The sequence below is a fragment of the Delphinapterus leucas genome, chromosome 13 (genome assembly GCF_059928025.1).
Source record: "Delphinapterus leucas isolate spDelLeu-1000000601 "Yukka" chromosome 13, BTC_Dleu_Yukka2, whole genome shotgun sequence".
NCBI classification, from domain to species: domain Eukaryota; kingdom Metazoa; phylum Chordata; class Mammalia; order Artiodactyla; family Monodontidae; genus Delphinapterus; species Delphinapterus leucas.
Window position 1 is genome coordinate 13,496,046 of NC_143141.1, and position 18,860 is coordinate 13,514,905.

General features: G+C 43.0%; 1 protein-coding gene across 3 annotated transcripts in view; it reads left to right on the forward strand.

The window, feature by feature from the left end:
• Positions 1–10,182, forward strand: part of EIF2AK3 (eukaryotic translation initiation factor 2 alpha kinase 3) — a 68,187-nt gene extending 58,005 nt beyond the window's left edge. For 2 of the 3 annotated variants that reach the window (XM_022598936.2, XM_022598937.3), the window contains 3 exons: positions 1,062–1,163; positions 7,612–7,674; positions 8,970–10,182. In XM_022598936.2, coding sequence (XP_022454644.2) covers positions 1,062–1,163; positions 7,612–7,674; positions 8,970–9,170 — 366 coding nt within the window. In that variant the 3' untranslated portion in view covers positions 9,171–10,182. Of the gene's footprint in view, positions 1–1,061; positions 1,164–7,611; positions 7,675–8,955 lie in introns of all 3 variants that reach the window. The other variant, XM_089922833.1, reaches the window with a different exon arrangement.
• The last annotated feature ends 8,678 nt before the right edge of the window (positions 10,183–18,860 follow it).

The window sequence follows — 18,860 nt, forward strand, 5'->3', positions numbered from 1 at the left end:
CCCCTTATTGCCAGGTTGCTTTCATGAAGGTGTGTTCATTAATATTCTCCAGATAGTGTATGAGGTGTCCTTTTCACTGTACCCCTGTAAACTCTGTTTTGAACATATTTTCTTTGAATACTTCCCAGACCCCAGTAACAGCTAAGGGAAGGGAGGAAGATGGTGTAGCCTGTTGCAGTCACTGGAACTTCCCACCTGATAGTCTATAAGCAGAAAGGCAGGCTGGGTCTCAGAAGGAACCAGGGAGACAGGTATCAAGTGTAGTTTAGGGAGGAGGTTGTAAAGGGTTCCTCATCCCTGACAAATACCTTGTGATCCCCCAAAGGGAGGGCTTCCTTGGCCTTTGCCAAGTGTCGTTATGTGCCTGGAGTCATTTTCCCAAATAAAAGGGTTCTTCTGAGTCCGCAGGAGGTCACTTTTAATTTGAATGAGGCTTTGTTTAATAGAGTAGTTGGGTTGTAATTCATTTGTTCATTTTAACAAGTAAGTATTTATCGAGGGCCTTCTCTGTACTTAGCCCAGTGCTGGATGGTGAGAATTCAAAAGAAGCAGTTCCCTTCCCTCCAGGACTTTATAATCTAGTTGTGAAGAATAAGAAATAACACACATGAAAAATAAAACCAAGAATGCAGTGAAGTCCATAATTAAGTGCCGTAATGAGGGCTAACCACGGTTGATTAGTGGTTTGGAGTAATGAAGATTTTCTCATAAAAATAGGTGAGGACTAAGTTGGTTAGAAATGAGAGATTTGCTTTAGATAGTGCTGGCTTTGAAAAACTTCACCCCAGGGGTGGGGGGAGCAGCTTTTCCGGGCTCCTGGCTCCAGGTTTCCGCTGGGCCTATTTTACTGATACATATCTCAGAGCTATACCTGGGCTTCCTTCTGTAATGCTGAGTACTTTAATTACTCTTGCTGTGGTGAGTTGAAGAAAAGAGGCTTGAGAGATGATTAACTCTTTGCTAACATTTCTACGTACACTTAGATGCCCTGATGCCGTATTATCCGTTGTACTATCTCCGTGAATGTTTTCCTAATATTTCTTCTTTATTTGGGATTTCAGATTCATGGCAACAACTACTCTCATAAAGTGGACATCTTTTCTTTAGGCCTCATTCTATTTGAATTGCTGTACCCATTCGGCACTCATATGGAGAGGGTCAGGGTAAGTGTTCCCCCCTCAAAAAAGGTAGAAAAAGAAAATATTAAATCTTAAATTCACAAAAGAAAGAGTTTTAGAAGAAGAGTAACTTACTCCTAATACCAGCAGACTGGTTGACGTAGAAGAGGTCACGTGAGTGACGCAGAAAGGATTTGTAGACTATTTGCGTCCACAGAAAGCTCAGTCTTCAAAAACTGTTGAGTCGAGTTGTCTGTTCCTTAAATTTGTAATAAGTGCAACGCACAGAGTAAGGGAGTGAGGGTGACGGTGTTGGTTGGTCAGAGAAGAATTTTCCAGAGGACAAGTGGCCATACACTCACATACTTAAAAGGTGGCAAACTAAAGCATGATTAGGTTTTTTTTTGCCCCTCTCAGAATAAACCAAGGTGATGGCCTTTAAGGAAAACAGTACTGAAAGTCTTTTAAAAGTAGACCTCTGTCGCATTCTTCCCCGTACTTCATAAGTGGTTACCCTCCACTTTTCCAGCTGTTGTCCCTGTACTTACTTCCGTATTTCCAAAGTTTATGTCCTTATCACCATTTCTTAATTTATCAGTGTTAGACCTTATCTGTTGACTCCTGGCCACGGTAGAACAGGATGTAGTTCTCACATAGAACTAAAAGGACCTACCAAGTGTTCTATACAATAAATAGGAAAAAAAGAAAATAATTTAAAAATCAAAGTGGCTAAATTTCAGAATACCAGAGGTAAAGGCACTAAAAGCTTCCAGAAAGGAAAATAAAACAGGCCCAACGTATGTTAAAGGATCGGGAATCATATGGCATCAAAATTTAAGTAGTTATGGGGAATTCTGTGGTGGTCCGGTGGTTAGGACTCCGCGCTTCCACTGTAGGGGACACGGGTTCGATTTTGATCCCTGGTCAGGGAACTGAGATCCCACATGCCTCACGGTGTGGCCAAAAATAAATAAAATAAATTTAAAAAAACAAAGTATTTTTTAAAAAATGTGTGTAGTTATAAGGACATCAAAAGACACTATCAAGAAAGTGAAAATAGGGCGGCCCTGGTGGTGCAGTGGTTAAGAATCCGCCTGCCAAAAAAAAAAAAGAATCCGCCTGCCAATGCAGGGGACATGGGTTCGAGCCTTGGTCTGGGAAGATCCCACATGCCACGGAGCAGCTAAGCCCATGTGCCACAACTACTGAGCCTGCATTCTAGAGCCCGCGAGCCACAACTACTGAAGCCTGTGCGCCTAGAGCCCATGCTCCGTAACAAGAGAAGCCACTGCAATGAGAAGCCCGCACACCGGAACAAAGAGTAGCCCCCGCTCACCACAACTAGAGAAAGACCTCGCTCAGCAACGAAGACCCAACGCAGCCAAAAATAAATAATTAAAATAAATATATTTATTTTAAAAAAGAAAGTGAAAATACAACCCACAGAAAATATTTGTGAATCATGTATCTGATAAGGTTCTAATATCCAGAATATATACAGAACTGTTACAGTTCAACAACAAAAAGACAACCCCATTAAAAAATGGGCAAAGGACTTGAACAGACATTTCTCTGCAGAAGATTACAAATGACCAATAAGCACAACACCATTATTCATCAGGGAAATGCCAATCAAAATCACAGTGAGATACCATTCACACCATCTAGGATGGCTAGAATAAAACAAAACAAAACAAAAACGGAAAAGAAGTGTTGCCGAGGAGATGGAGAAATTAGAACCCTCATGCATTGCTGGTAAGAATGTAAAATGATGCCACTGTGGAAAACAGTTTGACAGTTCCTCAAAAAGCTAAACATGGAATTACCATATGACCCAGCAGTTCTACTCCTAGGTATATACCCAAGAGAAATGAAAACATAGGTCCACACAAAAACTTGTACACAAATGTTCATAGTAGCATTTTCATAAGAGCCAGAAAGTAGAAACAGCCCAAATGTCAATCAGCTCATGAATGGCAAAGCAAATGTGGTCGACCCATACAGTGAAATATTATTCAGCCATGAAAAAGGAACGAAATACTGATACATACTACAGCACAGGTGAACCTTGGAAACATCACACTAAGTGAAAGAAGCGGACATAAAAGACCACATACTGTATGATTCCATTTATGCAAAATGTCCGGAATAGGCAAATCCATAGAGACAAGGTAGATTAGTAGTTGCCAGGAGCTGGGGGTAGAAGGGGATGGAGAGTGATTGCTTAATAAGTACAAGGCTTTTCTTTGGGTGATGAAAATGTTCCGGAATTAGAGAGTGGTGATGGTTGTACAACATTTTGAATAGAATAAAAATCACAGACTCATACACTTTAAAATGGTTAAAATGGTGAATTTTATTTATGTGAATTTTATTTCAATAAACACATTTTCGAAAATACGTAGTTATGTAAAAACTTTTTGGTTAAACTAAGCCATGCACATATTGTTCTATGCTAGACCAAATAATGTACCCTGACTTTCTTTTCTTTCTGATACAATCCTTTTTTTCAGAATTGCCTTTTCTCAATTGCTTAGTTTTCTATGAACTTTTGCCGTAATTTTTAACAAATGTGCAAAAGTCTGTCACATATCAAACAATATTTTCTCTGTGCTTCAGTATAGCTTATCTAGATAGATAGATAGATAGATTTAATTTGTTTTCCCCTGGAGTCTTTCTTCTCAAAGCTTTGTTCTCCAGTCTGGACCAGTTGCCCCCTAGACCTTCTGTAAGCTGTCATCCAAGGATGCACTTCCCTACTCCCCTGGCTTGGATCCCTTGTTTCCTAGCTTCCATGTTTTGCTCTGTTTTATTTTCGTGCACTATTCTTTTATTTTGCTGGAGCACATTCTGCAGTAAATTCCTCAGAAACAATGTATGAGAAAGAAATTTTTAGAGTCCTCAGGTATCTGAAAAAGTACCTTTTTTTCCATTTTCATACGTAACTGATAAATTGGCCAGGTTCCGATTCTAGATGGAAGATAACTTTCCTTCAGAACCTTGAGAGCATTGCCCCATTTCCTTACAGCTTCCAGCGCTGCTGTTGAAAAGCAGATACCATTCTGATGCCTGATTTTTTAATATTGGGTATCTTGGACCTGTTACAGTTTCGTTTCTGGAATCTTTAGGGCTTTAGTTTTATCAGTGCTCGGTAGTTGTGGCTCGTGGGCTCTAGAGCGCAGGCTCAGTAGTTGTGGCGCACGGGCTTAGTTGCTCCGTGGCATGTGGGATCTTCCCGGACCAGGGCTTGAACCCGTGTCCCCTGCATTGGCAGGTGGATTCTTAAATCACTGCGCCACCAAGGAAGCACTGTACTATTTTTTGCAGGAGTTCCTTAACTTGTTATTCTGACTTTCCTAAGTCCTTTATTTTGAAAGTCTAATTTTTATTGTCCGAGATTGTACTGTTTTTATAGTATTTCGCTCTGTTTACATGAAGTCAGTATCTTCACATTGCTGAGAATCTCAATTACATGTATGTATATATTTTAAGTTTTCTTCCCCCTATATTGTCTCTTTCCTCTGGGTATTTTTTTTTTAACTTTCTGTTTTGAAATTATTATAGATCCACAGGAAGTTGCAAAGACAGAGAGATACCCTCCACCCACTTTCTGCTGACAGTTACATTTGACATAATTACAGTACAACAAAAACTTGACATTGGTACAGTGTATGTATGTAGTTCCATGTTATTTTATTTCAGTACAGGTTTGTGTAACCACCACTGCAATCCAGATACAGAACTGTCACATCAACACAGGAAACTCCGTCTTGCTACCCCCTTATAGTCACACTTACTTCCCTCCCTACCAGCATCTCTGAGTCTTTTAATGATTTGTGTGTGTGTGTTTCTCATGCTGATAATCCTTAGCTGTCCATTCATATTTAAGAATAGGGCTCTTGGAGAATTCCCTCGTGGTCCAGTGGTTAGGACTCGGCGCTTTCCCTCCCGGGTCCCGGGTTCGATCCCTGGTCGGGGAACCAAGATTCCTGCAAGCCGTGCACCTTATGTGTTATCTGGGGATAAATCACTCCGTCCGTATACAGACCTTTCGACGGCTCTCCTGCTGCCATCCTTGAGCCTCACCCCCATGCCCAGCAGGTTCTGCTCAGCTAATCAGTTCCCTCTTTGTTGGCTTTATCCCTCACAGGCAGCCTGGTTTACCTTCCTCTGTTCTGCTAAAGAAACTGCTATGCTTCCACTGCTTTCTCTCTCTCAAAAATGTAATCTGTTCTTCCATTGCAGTCATCCTTATAGACTTACAGTACATTTTACCTTCCTTGACACTTGTTTTAGTGAAAATGCTTGCTAGGAATATAGTAGAAAACCTGCCATGTGTAGCCAGAACCCCTCTGAAATTCCATTGGTAAATGTAAAAGAGACTATTCAATGATTTGACCAAGATCTTTTTTTTTAATTAATTTTATTGAGATATAATTTACATACATACAACATACCCACTTTGTACATTTTTATGAGTTTTGACACATTTATACATCCACATAATCACCACTACATTCAAAATATAGAACATTTGTATCACCCCAGAAAGTTGCCTTTTGCTCCTTCCCAGTCAGTCCCCTGTCTTTCCAGGCTCCACCTGGATCCCAGGCAACTGCTGATCTGTGTTCTGTCTTTTCTAAAGTTTCGTATAAATTGAATCATACATGTCTATTCTCTTTTGTGTCTGCCTTCTTTGACTCACTATAAAGTCAGTAGTTCCTTCCTTTTTATTAATATTCCATGGTATATATACCACAGTTCATGTGTCCAGTTACCTGTTGAGAAACATTTACGACTAAAGTTGCTGTGAACATTTGTGAACAAGTCTCTTTGTAGACATACATATGTATCCTTAGTCTCGGGTAATTACGAGGTAGGATTGATAAGCTCTGTGGTAAGTGGTTTAACTTTATAAGAAAGTGTCATTTTATATCCTCACCAGCAGCGTAGGAGAGACCTAGGTCCTCCACATACTCAACACTTATGTTTCAGTCTTTACATTTTTAGACATTCTAATAGGGGTATAATGGAGTCATACTGTGGTTTAAGTTTGCATTTGTCTGATAACTAATGACCTTGACAGTCTTTTCAAGTCCTTTGCCAAGTATATGTATTGTGACTAATTTATTCCAGTCTGTGGCTTGCCATTTCATTTTCTTAATGGTGTCTTTCACAGGGTAGCAGATTTTAATTTTAAAGTTCAGCCTACCATTCTTTTCTTTTATGCTTATGCTTTTTGTTGAAAAGACTCTCTGTTTCCCCATTGAGTTATGGCCAAGGTCTCTTTTAAATTCTAAGTTATAAAATAAAAACTTTAAGAATGTTATGGGATTAAAAATTAATTCCGCGAGTCCAGACTCAAGCATTTATCTGCACTTAGTTTGGTACGACCTACCTATTAGCAGGTGAAACCCTCCATTCTAGGGCCTGCAGCATAGATTCTTCTAGTGAAGTATCTGTTTCCCTTTAGTGGGAAGTGACAAATGCCAACCCAGTTCATATTTTTGTTCAAGTACACTCCAGCTTATTTCTCAAGAAATATGAAGACATATTTAATTTATTTCATTTCTCAAAACTGGTTTTTATCATCATTACAAAAGGAACGTCAGGCACTGCGCTAAGTAGTTTGCCTGAATTACCTCATTTAAGCCTCAGAGCAGTCACACACGGCCCTGTTATCCTGTTTGCATGAACATTTCCCAAATAACTAGTTTAATTTTATATTCAGAATTTAGCATAATTGACTTGGTTTTCTTCACTCAAAAAAAAAAAAAACAAACAAAAAGAGGGCTTTCCTGGTGGCACAGTGGTTGAGAGTCCGCCTGCCGATGCAGGGGACACGGGTTCGCGCCCCAGTCCGGGAAGATGCCACATGCCGCGGAGCGGCTGGGCCCGTGAGCCATGGCCACTGAGCCTGCGCGTCCGGAGCCTGTACTCCGCAACGGGAGAGGCCACAACAGTGAGAGGCCAGCATACCACACACACACAAAAAATCCATGTCTTTTTATATCAAATACAAGAGGTTAGTGACTAGTAGAAAAAGTTACCCACTTAAGAACACAAATGTGGGCTTCCCTGGTGGCGCAGTGGTTAAGAATCCACCTGCCAGTGCAGGGGACCCAGGCTTGAGCCCTGGTCCAGGAAGATCCCACATGCCACGTAGCAGCTAAGCCCGTGCAGCACAACTACTGAGCCTGCACTCTAGAGCCCGTGAGCCACAACTACTGAGCCCGCGTGCCACAACTACTGAAGCCCACATGCCTAGAGCCCGCGCTCCGCAACAAGAGAAGCCACTGCAGTGAGAAGCCCGCACACCGCAACGAAGAGTAGCCCCCGCTCACAACTAGAGAAAGCCCGTGCACAGCAACTAAGACCCAACGCAGCCAAAAATAAATAAAATAAATAAATTTAAAAAAAATCTCTCTATGTTTAAATAGATCCACATATCAAAATAGATTTAAAGATAAGTAACACTTTTCTTTCTTTTCAGATCTTAACTGATGTAAGAGATCTCAAATTTCCACCACTATTTACTCAGAAATATCCTCGTGAGGTTGGTATTAATTCTCATCTTTTATTTTCTTTAGAATCTTACTTAGAACCTGAAGCGTCCTTAGCAGTCAGCTCATCAGTTTCCCCGTTTTACAGATGAGGAAGCCTAAGGCCTAGAGAGGAAAGGGACCTGATCCCAAGAACACACACCTTGTTAAAACCAAAGGCTGTGACTCGGTCCCAGGTCCTGGGCCTAGTGCTCTGTGCTCCAAGCTGCATGACACCCCACCTGGGAACTGTAGCAACCTTGCGTTTCGATAAGGCTGAACTCCTAGCTCACCCTCACAGCCGTAGAGTTGCCATTATGATCATGCCATTAATTTCTTTATCTTAGTGAATTTGGGAGAGATCTTAAAAACTGGCTTCTTTTTTAAAAAATGTCACTAATTTCCACTGATTCTGTGTGTTGGAGTTATGCCCCTCAGAGTGACATAGTCCAGAAGAGTGGGAAGGGAAAATTAAGCTGGTCTTGATGGTGAGAACTGTGTGTAATGAATTTTTGAAGTTTCTTTTTGCAGCTTTTGTTTATTTCATAATACGTCCACAAACATATCACTTTAAAATTTATGTGTTGATAAATCTTGAATTTTCTTAGTAAATTAAGTTTAGGTAAATTAGACTGTGTGGCTAGTCATCAAGTTGGAAAAAGTCTAATCTTTCAGTATTATAACGAAGGGTTGCGTTAAAAATGAACTTTATAACAATATAGAGATATGCCGGCCTAAAGTGAAATATATTTTACAAAAGCGATTCTGTTATGTATTTTGCAAAGTCGATGATTCAATCCCTGGGGGCGCTCATCAGAATCTGTGTTACATTAAAGGGGTTCAAAAAATCAGTAAAAAGGGCCAGGTACTGATCACTGGCATGGTTATTTTTTAATTGAAATCTTTGAGATAATTGTACATTCACATACAATTGTAAGATGAATTTATTTTAAAAGTCAGAGTATGCCTGCGTTTCAAAGATGTGACTGAAGACCTTTTATTATATGTTGGAAAACAACCAATTACCCCAAAATGGTCCATGTATATTTGGGGCAGGAGTTGGGCAAACTATGACCCACAGACCAAATCCAGCCTGCTGCCTATTTTGGTAATAAAGTTTTATGGGAACAGCCAGGCCCACCTGTTTATATAGGGTCTGTGGCTGCTTTTGTATTTCAGTAGCTGAGTGGAGAAGTTGTGTCAGAAACTGGCTCGGAAACTTAGTATAGCTATAGAAACATTTGGCTGACTTCTCAATTAGGCAGCTGGCTAGTGGCCCTTTTATTACAAAACAGTTTTTATCTTTCAGTATGTAATGGTGCAAGACATGCTCTCCCCATCCCCTACGGACCGGCCTGAAGCTGCAAACATTATTGAAAATGCTATATTCGAGGACTTGGAGTTTCCAGGAAAAACAGTTCTCAGACAGAGGTCTCGCTCCATGAGCTCATCAGGAACAAAACAGTCAAGACACTCCAGCAGCTCCCACAGCCCTTTGCCAAGCAATTAGCCTTAAGCTCTGCTCGCCTCCCTAACAGGTGACACGGAATAGCCCACTTCGAAGGATTGTTGATTTTTCCAAAATCGTGACCTTGAAAATTTCGTTCTTTACTCGATTTCATTTTGGACTACTTTTCGTAAATCAAAGTTAAACTGGATGTTGGAGCTCAGACCTTTGAGCCAACTCTTGATTTTTGCTCTGCTCAAGGAGAGGGCTGTCACTAAATCACACGTGGTCCTTTTCCTTCGTTGGTCTCTTGAAATCGGCTGGCCAAGCATCGTAGCCCTCACGTTTTGTCTAAGGAGGTGGAAGCAACCCCTAAAATGTATAGAGAGAATTATAAAATGGAAATATTTTTGTAGTACAGAAAAATGAAAGTCCCTACATGTAGTAACTATACTGTTGTAGAAATACACTTTCTAGAGAGAACAGTGGTGATTTTGAAACTGATTTCCAAAAAAGCTGACTCCATTTTTGTCCCTGGTGGGTAAAAGGAATCTGCATTATTTTGGAGGACAGGTGGCACAAATTGTATAGTGGTTTATGTCCATAGCTAGTTTTCTAGTGACGTTTGTAGCATTAAATAGCTTTATTCCTTAGATGGTTCTAGGGAGCGTTTAAGAGCTTTTTGTACTTTTACCTCCAGTAAAGGGAAAATGAAGCTTTTTGTGTAAATTGGTCAAAAGTTCTGGTTTGGGGAGGAAAAAAGCCGTAGTAAGAAATGAATCCTATATTACAACTAACTTCTTCAATTATGGACTTTTAAAATCTAACGAAATCTTAAGTGTCTTAAATATAATACTGTAGGTTGGTTTTTTTCCCAAAACTGACTGTAGATAACAGTTTAATCATCTAACTTGCTAACATGTTTTTATTTTCCACTGTAAATATGTTTATTTTTTATTTATAAAAATTCTGAACTCAATCCATTTGGGTTGGTGGTGTATAGAACGCACTTAAGTGTGTTAACTATTGTGACTTCTTTCAAGTCTAAATGATTTAATAAAACTTTAAAAAATGATTTATGGTTGATTGTTATTTTGGGGGGAACTAGCCCTGAAATGGTAGTTTTTCAGATTTATAAAATGGGATCATAGGTCTAAGAACAGTCATAACCCTACTCTCAAGAAAGCTTACTCCTAACCTGGTCTAAACAGGCGTCTTCTCGTCATTTCCCAAGGACTTGACAGGACCAAGTCCTTTTCACAGTTCACTGGGCTCATAATCCAGAGACATTAGCTCAGTTCCTACTCGGTGGCAGGGACATAAAGACACCCTGCCCTAAAGGGAGACCTCGAAGAGCAAAGGCTCCGGCGATGCCAGTTGTGTTGGGATCACAGCATGTCTGACGTGTACCATGGGGAGGCGTGTGGCATGAGGGCACAAACCAGCTAGACACAACTTTTAAGGGTCAAATGCATGATTATTTCCATCTTACAGATGCGTAATGTCTGACCCACAAAGTTTGAGCAGTCTTTAAGCCGGACGCGCCTGTCGCAGATCTTTGTGTGCTCTATCCTTACTCTCACTTTGCGGTGGGTCTCTAACTTTGTCTTTCTTCCCCATCCTGCTTGGCTCCTGGCCAGCCCATCTCTCTTCTTCATCTCTTGGTCGGCCTGCTTCAGTTACCTTTTTCCTCTTCACCCCAGCGAGGGATCCTGTTGATTTCTTCCCAGTCTGCCCACTCAGTCCCAGCTGTGGACCCTTTGACCCTCACGACCACCCTGACAGCTAGCTATGAAAATGTTACAATAACGCCGTGATGGGTGTTATTATTGCCATTCTTCTTATGGTGAAACTCGGGTCCAGAAAGGTGTAATTTGCCCAAGATCACAAAGCCAATCAGAGCAGAACTGGGATCAGATCCCAGGAATTCCAGTTCCTAGTCAGGGTTTTGTCTATTCCCTTGCACCAAGTTGTCTAAAGGTTTGCAAATATCTTACATGATATATTCAGGCCTTCTTTCATTTTAATTCTGCCTGTGCCTTTGCTGGCCACTAGGATGAAAGCAGCCATGGGAAGTTAAGGGGCTGGGCTAGCAGGACCTAGGAACTCCTCAGTGGTAGCCGGAATGGAGTCTCCTGCGTTCTCACCCAGAGCCCTTTCTCCCGACTCCAAACCCTACCTCCCTTCAAGTTGTTGCTTTTCTGGCATCTTTCCAAGTCCCCTCCCTCCACACTTGCCTCTTTCTTTAACACTTTGTACTTAATAACACTTAACCATTGTCAGTCCGCAGATACGCCTGTAACTGGTGCAAATCAATCTGCTAAATAGCTGAGGTCCCAGAGGGTAGGGACACACCTTCTTGTAAGCCCAGTAACATCTACCATAATGTCTGGTACTTGATTACGTATTTGTCGAATTGAATTTGGAAAACATAACGTGTAACTCACATAGCTGCAGCCCTCAGGAAATAGCCAAATAAGGAGGAAAAGAAATGCGCCGGTCGCTGCAATAAATATTTGGCAAAGTGAAGGAGAAAAGATGGCTGAACAATCCTGATGTTAAAAACAGATAAATTATTATGAACTTTCATCAAATCTTTAACCGTGGTCATTTGTAAGTCCTTGTCATTTACAGACAGTTCTGGGTGCACTCTGATGCTTTTGCAGAAATGTTCCTATAAAGGGGTTTCATCTTCAGGGAATTCATGGAAAAGACTGACAAGTACAGGTTTCTGGTAACTGACTCTGCTGCTGAACTGAATGGATAAGCATTTTCAGAACTCTAATGGAAAACTGATGAACTCATAAAAGTGCTAACGAAAGATCGAGATAAAAAAATTAATTACACGGGACTGAGTGAACTGATGAGGACGATTATAATTTTTGTGACTTTGAATTTTAAAAAAAATTTAAAAAAAAAACATAAAAATCTCAAATCCTGGAAGCTTTCTAAAGGAACGGGACCTTAGGGTTTAATTTAAATGAGAGGAGAAGTGGGCTGGGACACTCAGCATCCATGTGGCTCTGTCTGATGCTGTCTGCTTTAGCCTACCTCCCTCTCCATCTTTTACTGGAGTGCGTTACTTCCCTGGCCGCCAGCCTGGCCTGCAGGGGAGAGATCCCGATGGGGGAGCCTCCTAGTTTCCAGGTTCCCTCATTCAGGAAGGCAGCAGCACGGGAGTGCTGGTCCGGAGGTCAGGAACCAAGCCTGCCCTTTGCCTCCTAGGAGAACAGCAGACATTTAGGATGTTCGGACAGTTTTCTTTTTCCAGATTGTTTCTCAGTGATACTTTGGATGCATTTACACCGAAAGTGATTCTCTTTCTCCAAGTAAATGGGGACAGAACAAGCTTTCAATCCAACCACCGGCCATAGAGCGACTCAGTCTTACTCCTGGAGTAAGTCAAGGGCGAAGCAGGAACTCTGGACGTTTTCTGGCTTATGTCTGGTGACGTCTACCCTTTCTAGAACTAGATTTGCACGGGACTGCTTAAGGAGACTTCCCGCTTCAGGTTCTAGCCCTGCAACTACTGCAGCTGCCACCAGGGGGCTCATTTTCGCCTTTTCCCCTAGAAGTAAATACGGAAGTTCCCCACCTATGATTTTCCGAATTTACAGTGGTGCAAAAGTGATACACATTTGGTAGAAACTGTACGTCGAATTTAAAATTTTGATCTTTTCCAGGGCGAGTGGTAGATAAACTATCATGATGCTGGACAACAGAAGTCAGCCAGCCAATCAGGAAGGGAAACGATGATACACTTACAACAGTGCTGTACCGAGACAGCCATCCTGTTTTTCACTTCAGTACTGTATTCAATAAATTACATGTGGGACTTACCTGGTGGCGCAGTGGTTAAGAGTCCGCCTGCCAATGCAGGGGACACGGGTTCGAGCCCCAGTCCGGAAAGATCCCACATACCGCGGAGCGGCTGGGCCCGTGAGCCATGGCCACTGAGCCTGCACGTCCGGAGCCTGTGCTCTGCAACGGGAGAGGCCACGACAGTGAGAGGCCCGCGTACCGCAAAAAACAAAACAAAACAAAAAAAACAAAAAAACCCAATAAACCTAGGGCATTATGCGCCTGGCTACTTCCAACAGCCTTAGCATCCCTCATCCCTGGCTCAGCGCCACTTCTTAGAGCAGCAAAGTAGCTTCCTTCTCTGATTCCCCTGCACGGGCTGGTTCGCTAAGAAGAGATGGACTTGTAAACCCTTTGGAGGTCATGAGGAATATTTTCATCAACCACATCATAATCTCTAGTGGAATAAAATAAGACTGTTTTAGTTCTTCTTTGCAATTTCCTGCAGTTAAATTAATTGGATCCATGTGTTTCTGTAATAGCAAAGATTAAGGCATTGACAGCATGAACCAAAAGTAGTTCTATAGATGTATGTCTTGCTATTTACTGTCAGACAATATGGCTCAACATTCATCTGGTGAAAATATAAAATTATCTTCGACAGACAAAAAAAACAAAGATGGGAAAGACAGTGGGAACAGCCCTAGCGAAGGCTTGGTGGGGAAGGGTAGGAATGAGAAAGAGAGCTGTCGGTAGTGGGAGGGGAGAGAATTAGAGCAACCCGAGAAGTATTTTTGAGGCAGGAAGGCCAGGACACTGGAATTCAGTGAATAATAGGTAAAGGAGAAGATAGCTCTTGAATTTCTGGTGTGGAATCTTCCATAGAATCTAGAAGAAGGAGGGTGTGGTTTGGGGACAGATGTTACCCTTCAAAAATGATGAATTTCCTAGGTCTCTGTGGTTAAAAAACTGGGGCTTTAGTCGGGAGAAAATGGGAAGCCATTGAAAGTTTCTGAGCCAAGGAAGGATGTGATGAGATTTTAGGATCTCTGCAGCAAGTAAGGCAGAGGTGGCTGGAGATAGAGAGGCCTTCACCCAGCAGAGGGGCAGAGGGCCTGAGCCTGGTCAGTGGGGGCCAGAAAACATCCCCTGTCCAGCGACTAAAGCTGTGCTGGTCCCCAGGAGCCCAAGGGAGGCTCCTCTGTCACCACTCTTTAGTGTTGAGTTTGGAAGGATTTCTTCAGGGGCTGCTGCAGTGCGAGCCTCCCCGTCTCCTACCTCCTGAAAAGACGGGAGCTTTCAGAGCTCGCCTAGAGAGCACGTCAGGAAAGATGACAGTGACGTTGGGATCAGCCCATCTCTTGCTAGCAGCCAGAATGTGGGCAAGGAAGAGGAACCCAGACAATGCAGAGTTCGCTGGCCCAGAGTTCAGACGCCTCCAGTAAGAGCCTGAGGGAATTTGCCCTTCCCAGAAAGGTCACAAATGTGTCCAGAGGCAGGGAAAGGCTTTGATACTGAGAAGTAATGAAGGGGAAAGGGTGTTCTCTCTCCAAAAGGAGCTTTTGAAGAAATACAGTAATGGCTGAATAGATAAATGGCTGGATATTATGCAAATGAGTCAGCAGCCTCATGGAATGATTCAAATGTCTATTCAGGAGATAAATGACAAATTTGCAAGTTGCAGAGGAGTAGGGATAGTATGATTGCAAACAAATATAATGGCTTCTATATCTGTTTATTTTTATTTTTTGCTGCACCCCACACCTTGAGGGATCTTAGTTCCCCGATCAGGGATTGAACCCACACCCTCGGCAGTAAAAGCACAAAGTCCTAACCACAGGACAGCCAGGGAATTCCCTGTATCTGTTTAAATATTTTCATGGGCATAAAGTTTAGGAATATCCACACCGGTTACCTTAGGAGAGAGGAGTGGGAGAGGAGGGCCGAGGGAGATTTTTTTTTTTTCCCATAAATTATTTATTTTTGGCTGCGTTGGGTCTCCATTGCTGCATGCGGGCTTTCTCTAGTTGCGGCGAGCGGGGGCTACTCTTTGTTGCGGTGCGCGGGCTTCTCATTGCGGTGGCTTCTCTTGTTGCGGAGCACGGGCTCTAGGCGCATGGGCTTCAGTAGTTGTGGCTCGCAGGCTCAGTAGTTGTGGCTCACGGGCTCTAGAGCGCAGGCTCAGTAGTTGGGGCGCACGGGCTTAGTTGCTCTGAAGCATGTGGGATCTTCCTGGACTAGAGCTCGACCCCGTGTCCCCTGCGTTGGTTGGCAGATTCTTAATCACTGTGCCACCAGGGAAGCCCAAGGGAGATTATTAACTCCAACCTGCATCTCACTATGGTTTGACCTCTTCCAACTACTGATACACTACTCTCAGGATTAATAATATTAAATTAATAAAACAAGAAAAAGGAAACCAATAAACCATATTTACAACATTTTAATTGATCTCATCTTTGTATCCTGCTCTATAGTTTAGAAGGCTGTAATGTGGTCTGCAACTTGGATATTTTCATATCTGTAATATCTGCTGTTTTATCTGTAAGCAAACAACACAATTATTAAAATAACACAGTAACATAACAGGAAGCTCGTAATAATCCACTTATCCCACCACCATTTTAACATAACAATTTCACTTCTCTGAATTCCCTTCAATCCAGAGGGCATTTTGAGGAGTGATGTGTGACAAGACACTGCGCTTTGGAATCACAATCAGCTGTATTACTATTTACTTGTTTATAATTTTCCTTGAGCCCTCTAATCTGTTTCCTCAACTGCAAGTAACACGTTGTGAAGATTAAGGGATAATAACATTTAGCGTAGAATCCCGTAAGTAGTAAGCATTCAATAAACAGAGGCTTAAAATGAAATCATAACCTCATTTTCCTCAACTCTAATATGGGCATAATTTGTCACAGAGTCCTTGTGAGGATTAACGGACATAATTTGGGTTAAAGAGTCATACAAATATGTGCATATATGCAAATCTACGATTACACGATGGGGGGGTGGGGAGGTATAGAAAGAACCCCTGGCTGTTACTGTCCTCAAGGAGTAGAAAGGAAGGAAACAGTAGGTGAAGGAAGAAGGAAAGATCACATAGCAAAATATGTAGCTTATAAAACTTTATAATGTTTCGGCAAAAATACATACATTGAATATGCACGTGACAAGGACCAGAGGCTGACAGTTGATTATATGAGGGTAACGTGTTAGGTTAAGATGAAAGTATGATCATTACTAAAGCAATCAAGAGACGTCTTTTGTTAGCTGAGGGGTGTAGTGTAGGGCCGGGCAGGTGGGGGTGATGCTGAGAATTCCCTTTCTTTCAGGACTTTGACGCTAAGCTGCGGGTCAACAGGGTAGCCTGCGAGTCTCCCCCCCCCGCCCCTCCCCGTTTGACTCCGCGGGGAGCCGGGGCGCAGGGTGGCCAGAGGGTTTGGAGATCAAAGATATGTGGATGAGACATCATTCTCTGGCCCGGGGCCGGATGTCTGGCTCGGGCGAAGCCGGGAGCGGCGCCAGGAATTATTGATGCAAAGACCGGTCTGGGAGAAAGAAGAGCTCCGACTGGCCACGTGGGGGCGACAAGACACCGAGGGAAGGCGGGGGGCTCCAAGGGCCTTGGGGTTTGCCTGGGCGTCGTCGAGAGGGTCCAGTGGCCCGTCCCTTAATGGGGCAGATGCAGGAGGACGGACTGGGCAGCGGGCACCTCGGCTGCGCGGGTGTGATGCGGCCCGGATGCTGCGCGCGGGGAGCCGGGCCACCACCCGCTGTGAATTACCAGGCGCCGCCCGCCCACCTTCCCTGGGGTTAAATGGACCCGCCTTTGGCAAGTTTCAAAGGCAAACATTTCTGGAACGCCTGCTGTATACCAAGTCCTCTCCTAGGCACTGTATATTCGTGAAATCTCATCTAATCTTCACAACCACCTTGGGGGATATTATCGCCTCCATTTTATAGAGGAGGAAACTGAAACTTACTAAGTCGGAGGATTTAGCCCTAATGGGTATAATCAGGCAAGCAAGGAGAATTGTAAATCTTTTCATTTATTTATTTTACTTATTTTATTTTTGTCTGCACGTGGGCTTTCTCTAGCTGTGGCGAGCAGGAGCTACCCTTTGTTGCGGTGCGTGGGCTTCCCATTGCAGTGGCTTCACTTGTTTCGGAGCACGGGCTCCAGACGCGGAGTCTTCAGTAGTTGTGTCACGTTGGCTTCAGTAGTTGTGGCTCGCGGGCTCTAGAGCGCAGGCTCAGTAGTTGTGGCGCAAGGGCTTAGTCGCTCCGCGGCATGTGGGATCTTCCTGGACCAGGGCTCGAACCAGTGTCCCCCTGCATTGGCAGGCGGGTTCTTAACCACTGCGCCACCAGGGAAGCCCTGTAAATATTTTAAAGTAAATATATTAATGAAAAGAACTCAACCTCGCTGCTCACCAGGGAAATGCAAATGAGAGCAACAACGGGGATCCCATTTTTTCACTGCTAGATGGCAAGAATTTGAAAGATTTACCTGTGTGGGTGCAAGTGTAATAAAAAAGAATTCTCCTTTACACAGTTAGGAATGCAAAGAGGAATGCATTTCAGTGAATGTTTGGTATCTGTCCAAATTTGCAAGCAAATTCCTCCTGATACAGAAATCCCCCTTGTGGAATCTATTTTACAGAAATAACCACGCAAGTATATTAATCTTAGTGGGAAAGGCAAATAAAGCTTTTTTGTTTGTTTTGTTTTGTTTTTTAAAGTGATTTACCTGCTATTATACAGCTATTGACTGAGCCTGGGGGTCCAATCCCAGCTATCTGATTCTGATAATCTCTGCCTTTGGGCAACATCGGAGGGGGGGCGAGGGGAGGGTTCCAGTTTGAGCATTGTTCACTGGCAGCGGAATCTCTAGGGATGCTTGCTAAAATGCACATTTCTTTGGAGGCCTTTTCCCAGATTTAAAGAAACAAAAGCTTTAGGAGTGGTTATCCTAGAACCTACATTTAAAAAAAAAACAACTCCCTGGGTGATTTTGAAAGCTCTGCTTTCTCCGTCTTTGCAGCGGGTTAGAATACTGGGACCTTTAAAAATACCAATATCCAGGCCACACTCTAGCCCTATAAAACCACACCCTCTGTCTGTGAGGCCCAGGCACCAGGATTTTTTTTAAAGCTCCCAGGTAATTCCCAGATGCAGCCAAGGCAGAGAACAACAGGCCTTGCCGCTCATAGTATAGCTGCTGGCCCAGGAGTATTGGCAGAACTGCAGAATCTCAGATTCAACACCTCAGGCCGGCTGGATCAGAATCCACATTTTAACAGGAGCCCCCAGTGATTCATATGCAAATTAATGTTTGAGGTAGATGTGGGTGAGTGTTTTTCTTTTTAATTAATTTTTATTGGAGTATGGTTGCTTTAGGGTGAGGTTTTAGATTTATTTCAACATTCCTCCTGTAGCCTGACCTCATTCTGATAGCTTGGAGAGCAGATTGGAACTCTGGGCTGTCACCTACGAGATCAAAAGCAGCCGGGCCATGGTTAATTCTGCCAACATCTCCTGATCAACTCCTCAGGGGAAAGGCAGTTCTGGAGGGAGCTATACCTCTTTGTCCAGATCCCTAAAATCTGGACAAGCATAGGCTGAGGGAGGACTGGCCTGGAAGCAGTGTAAGTGCAGACAATCCGAACTCCAGGTGGATTAAAACATAAAGTAAATCAACCGTGTGAGGCATCTAGCGAAACTTCAGATTCAAGTCTCCGTCATTCACTGGTCTCCATCACCTCTCACCAGATCCCCAGATTGGTCTCCCCACCTCCAATCTTGAACCAATTCACGATGACACGACAGAGAATGTTTTACAGCACAAATCTGGCTATGCTATTTATTCCCTGCTTACCATCCTTGACAGGTTTTGGGCATCCTCACATTAAAAGTCAAACTCATGATCTTGGCATACTAAGCCCT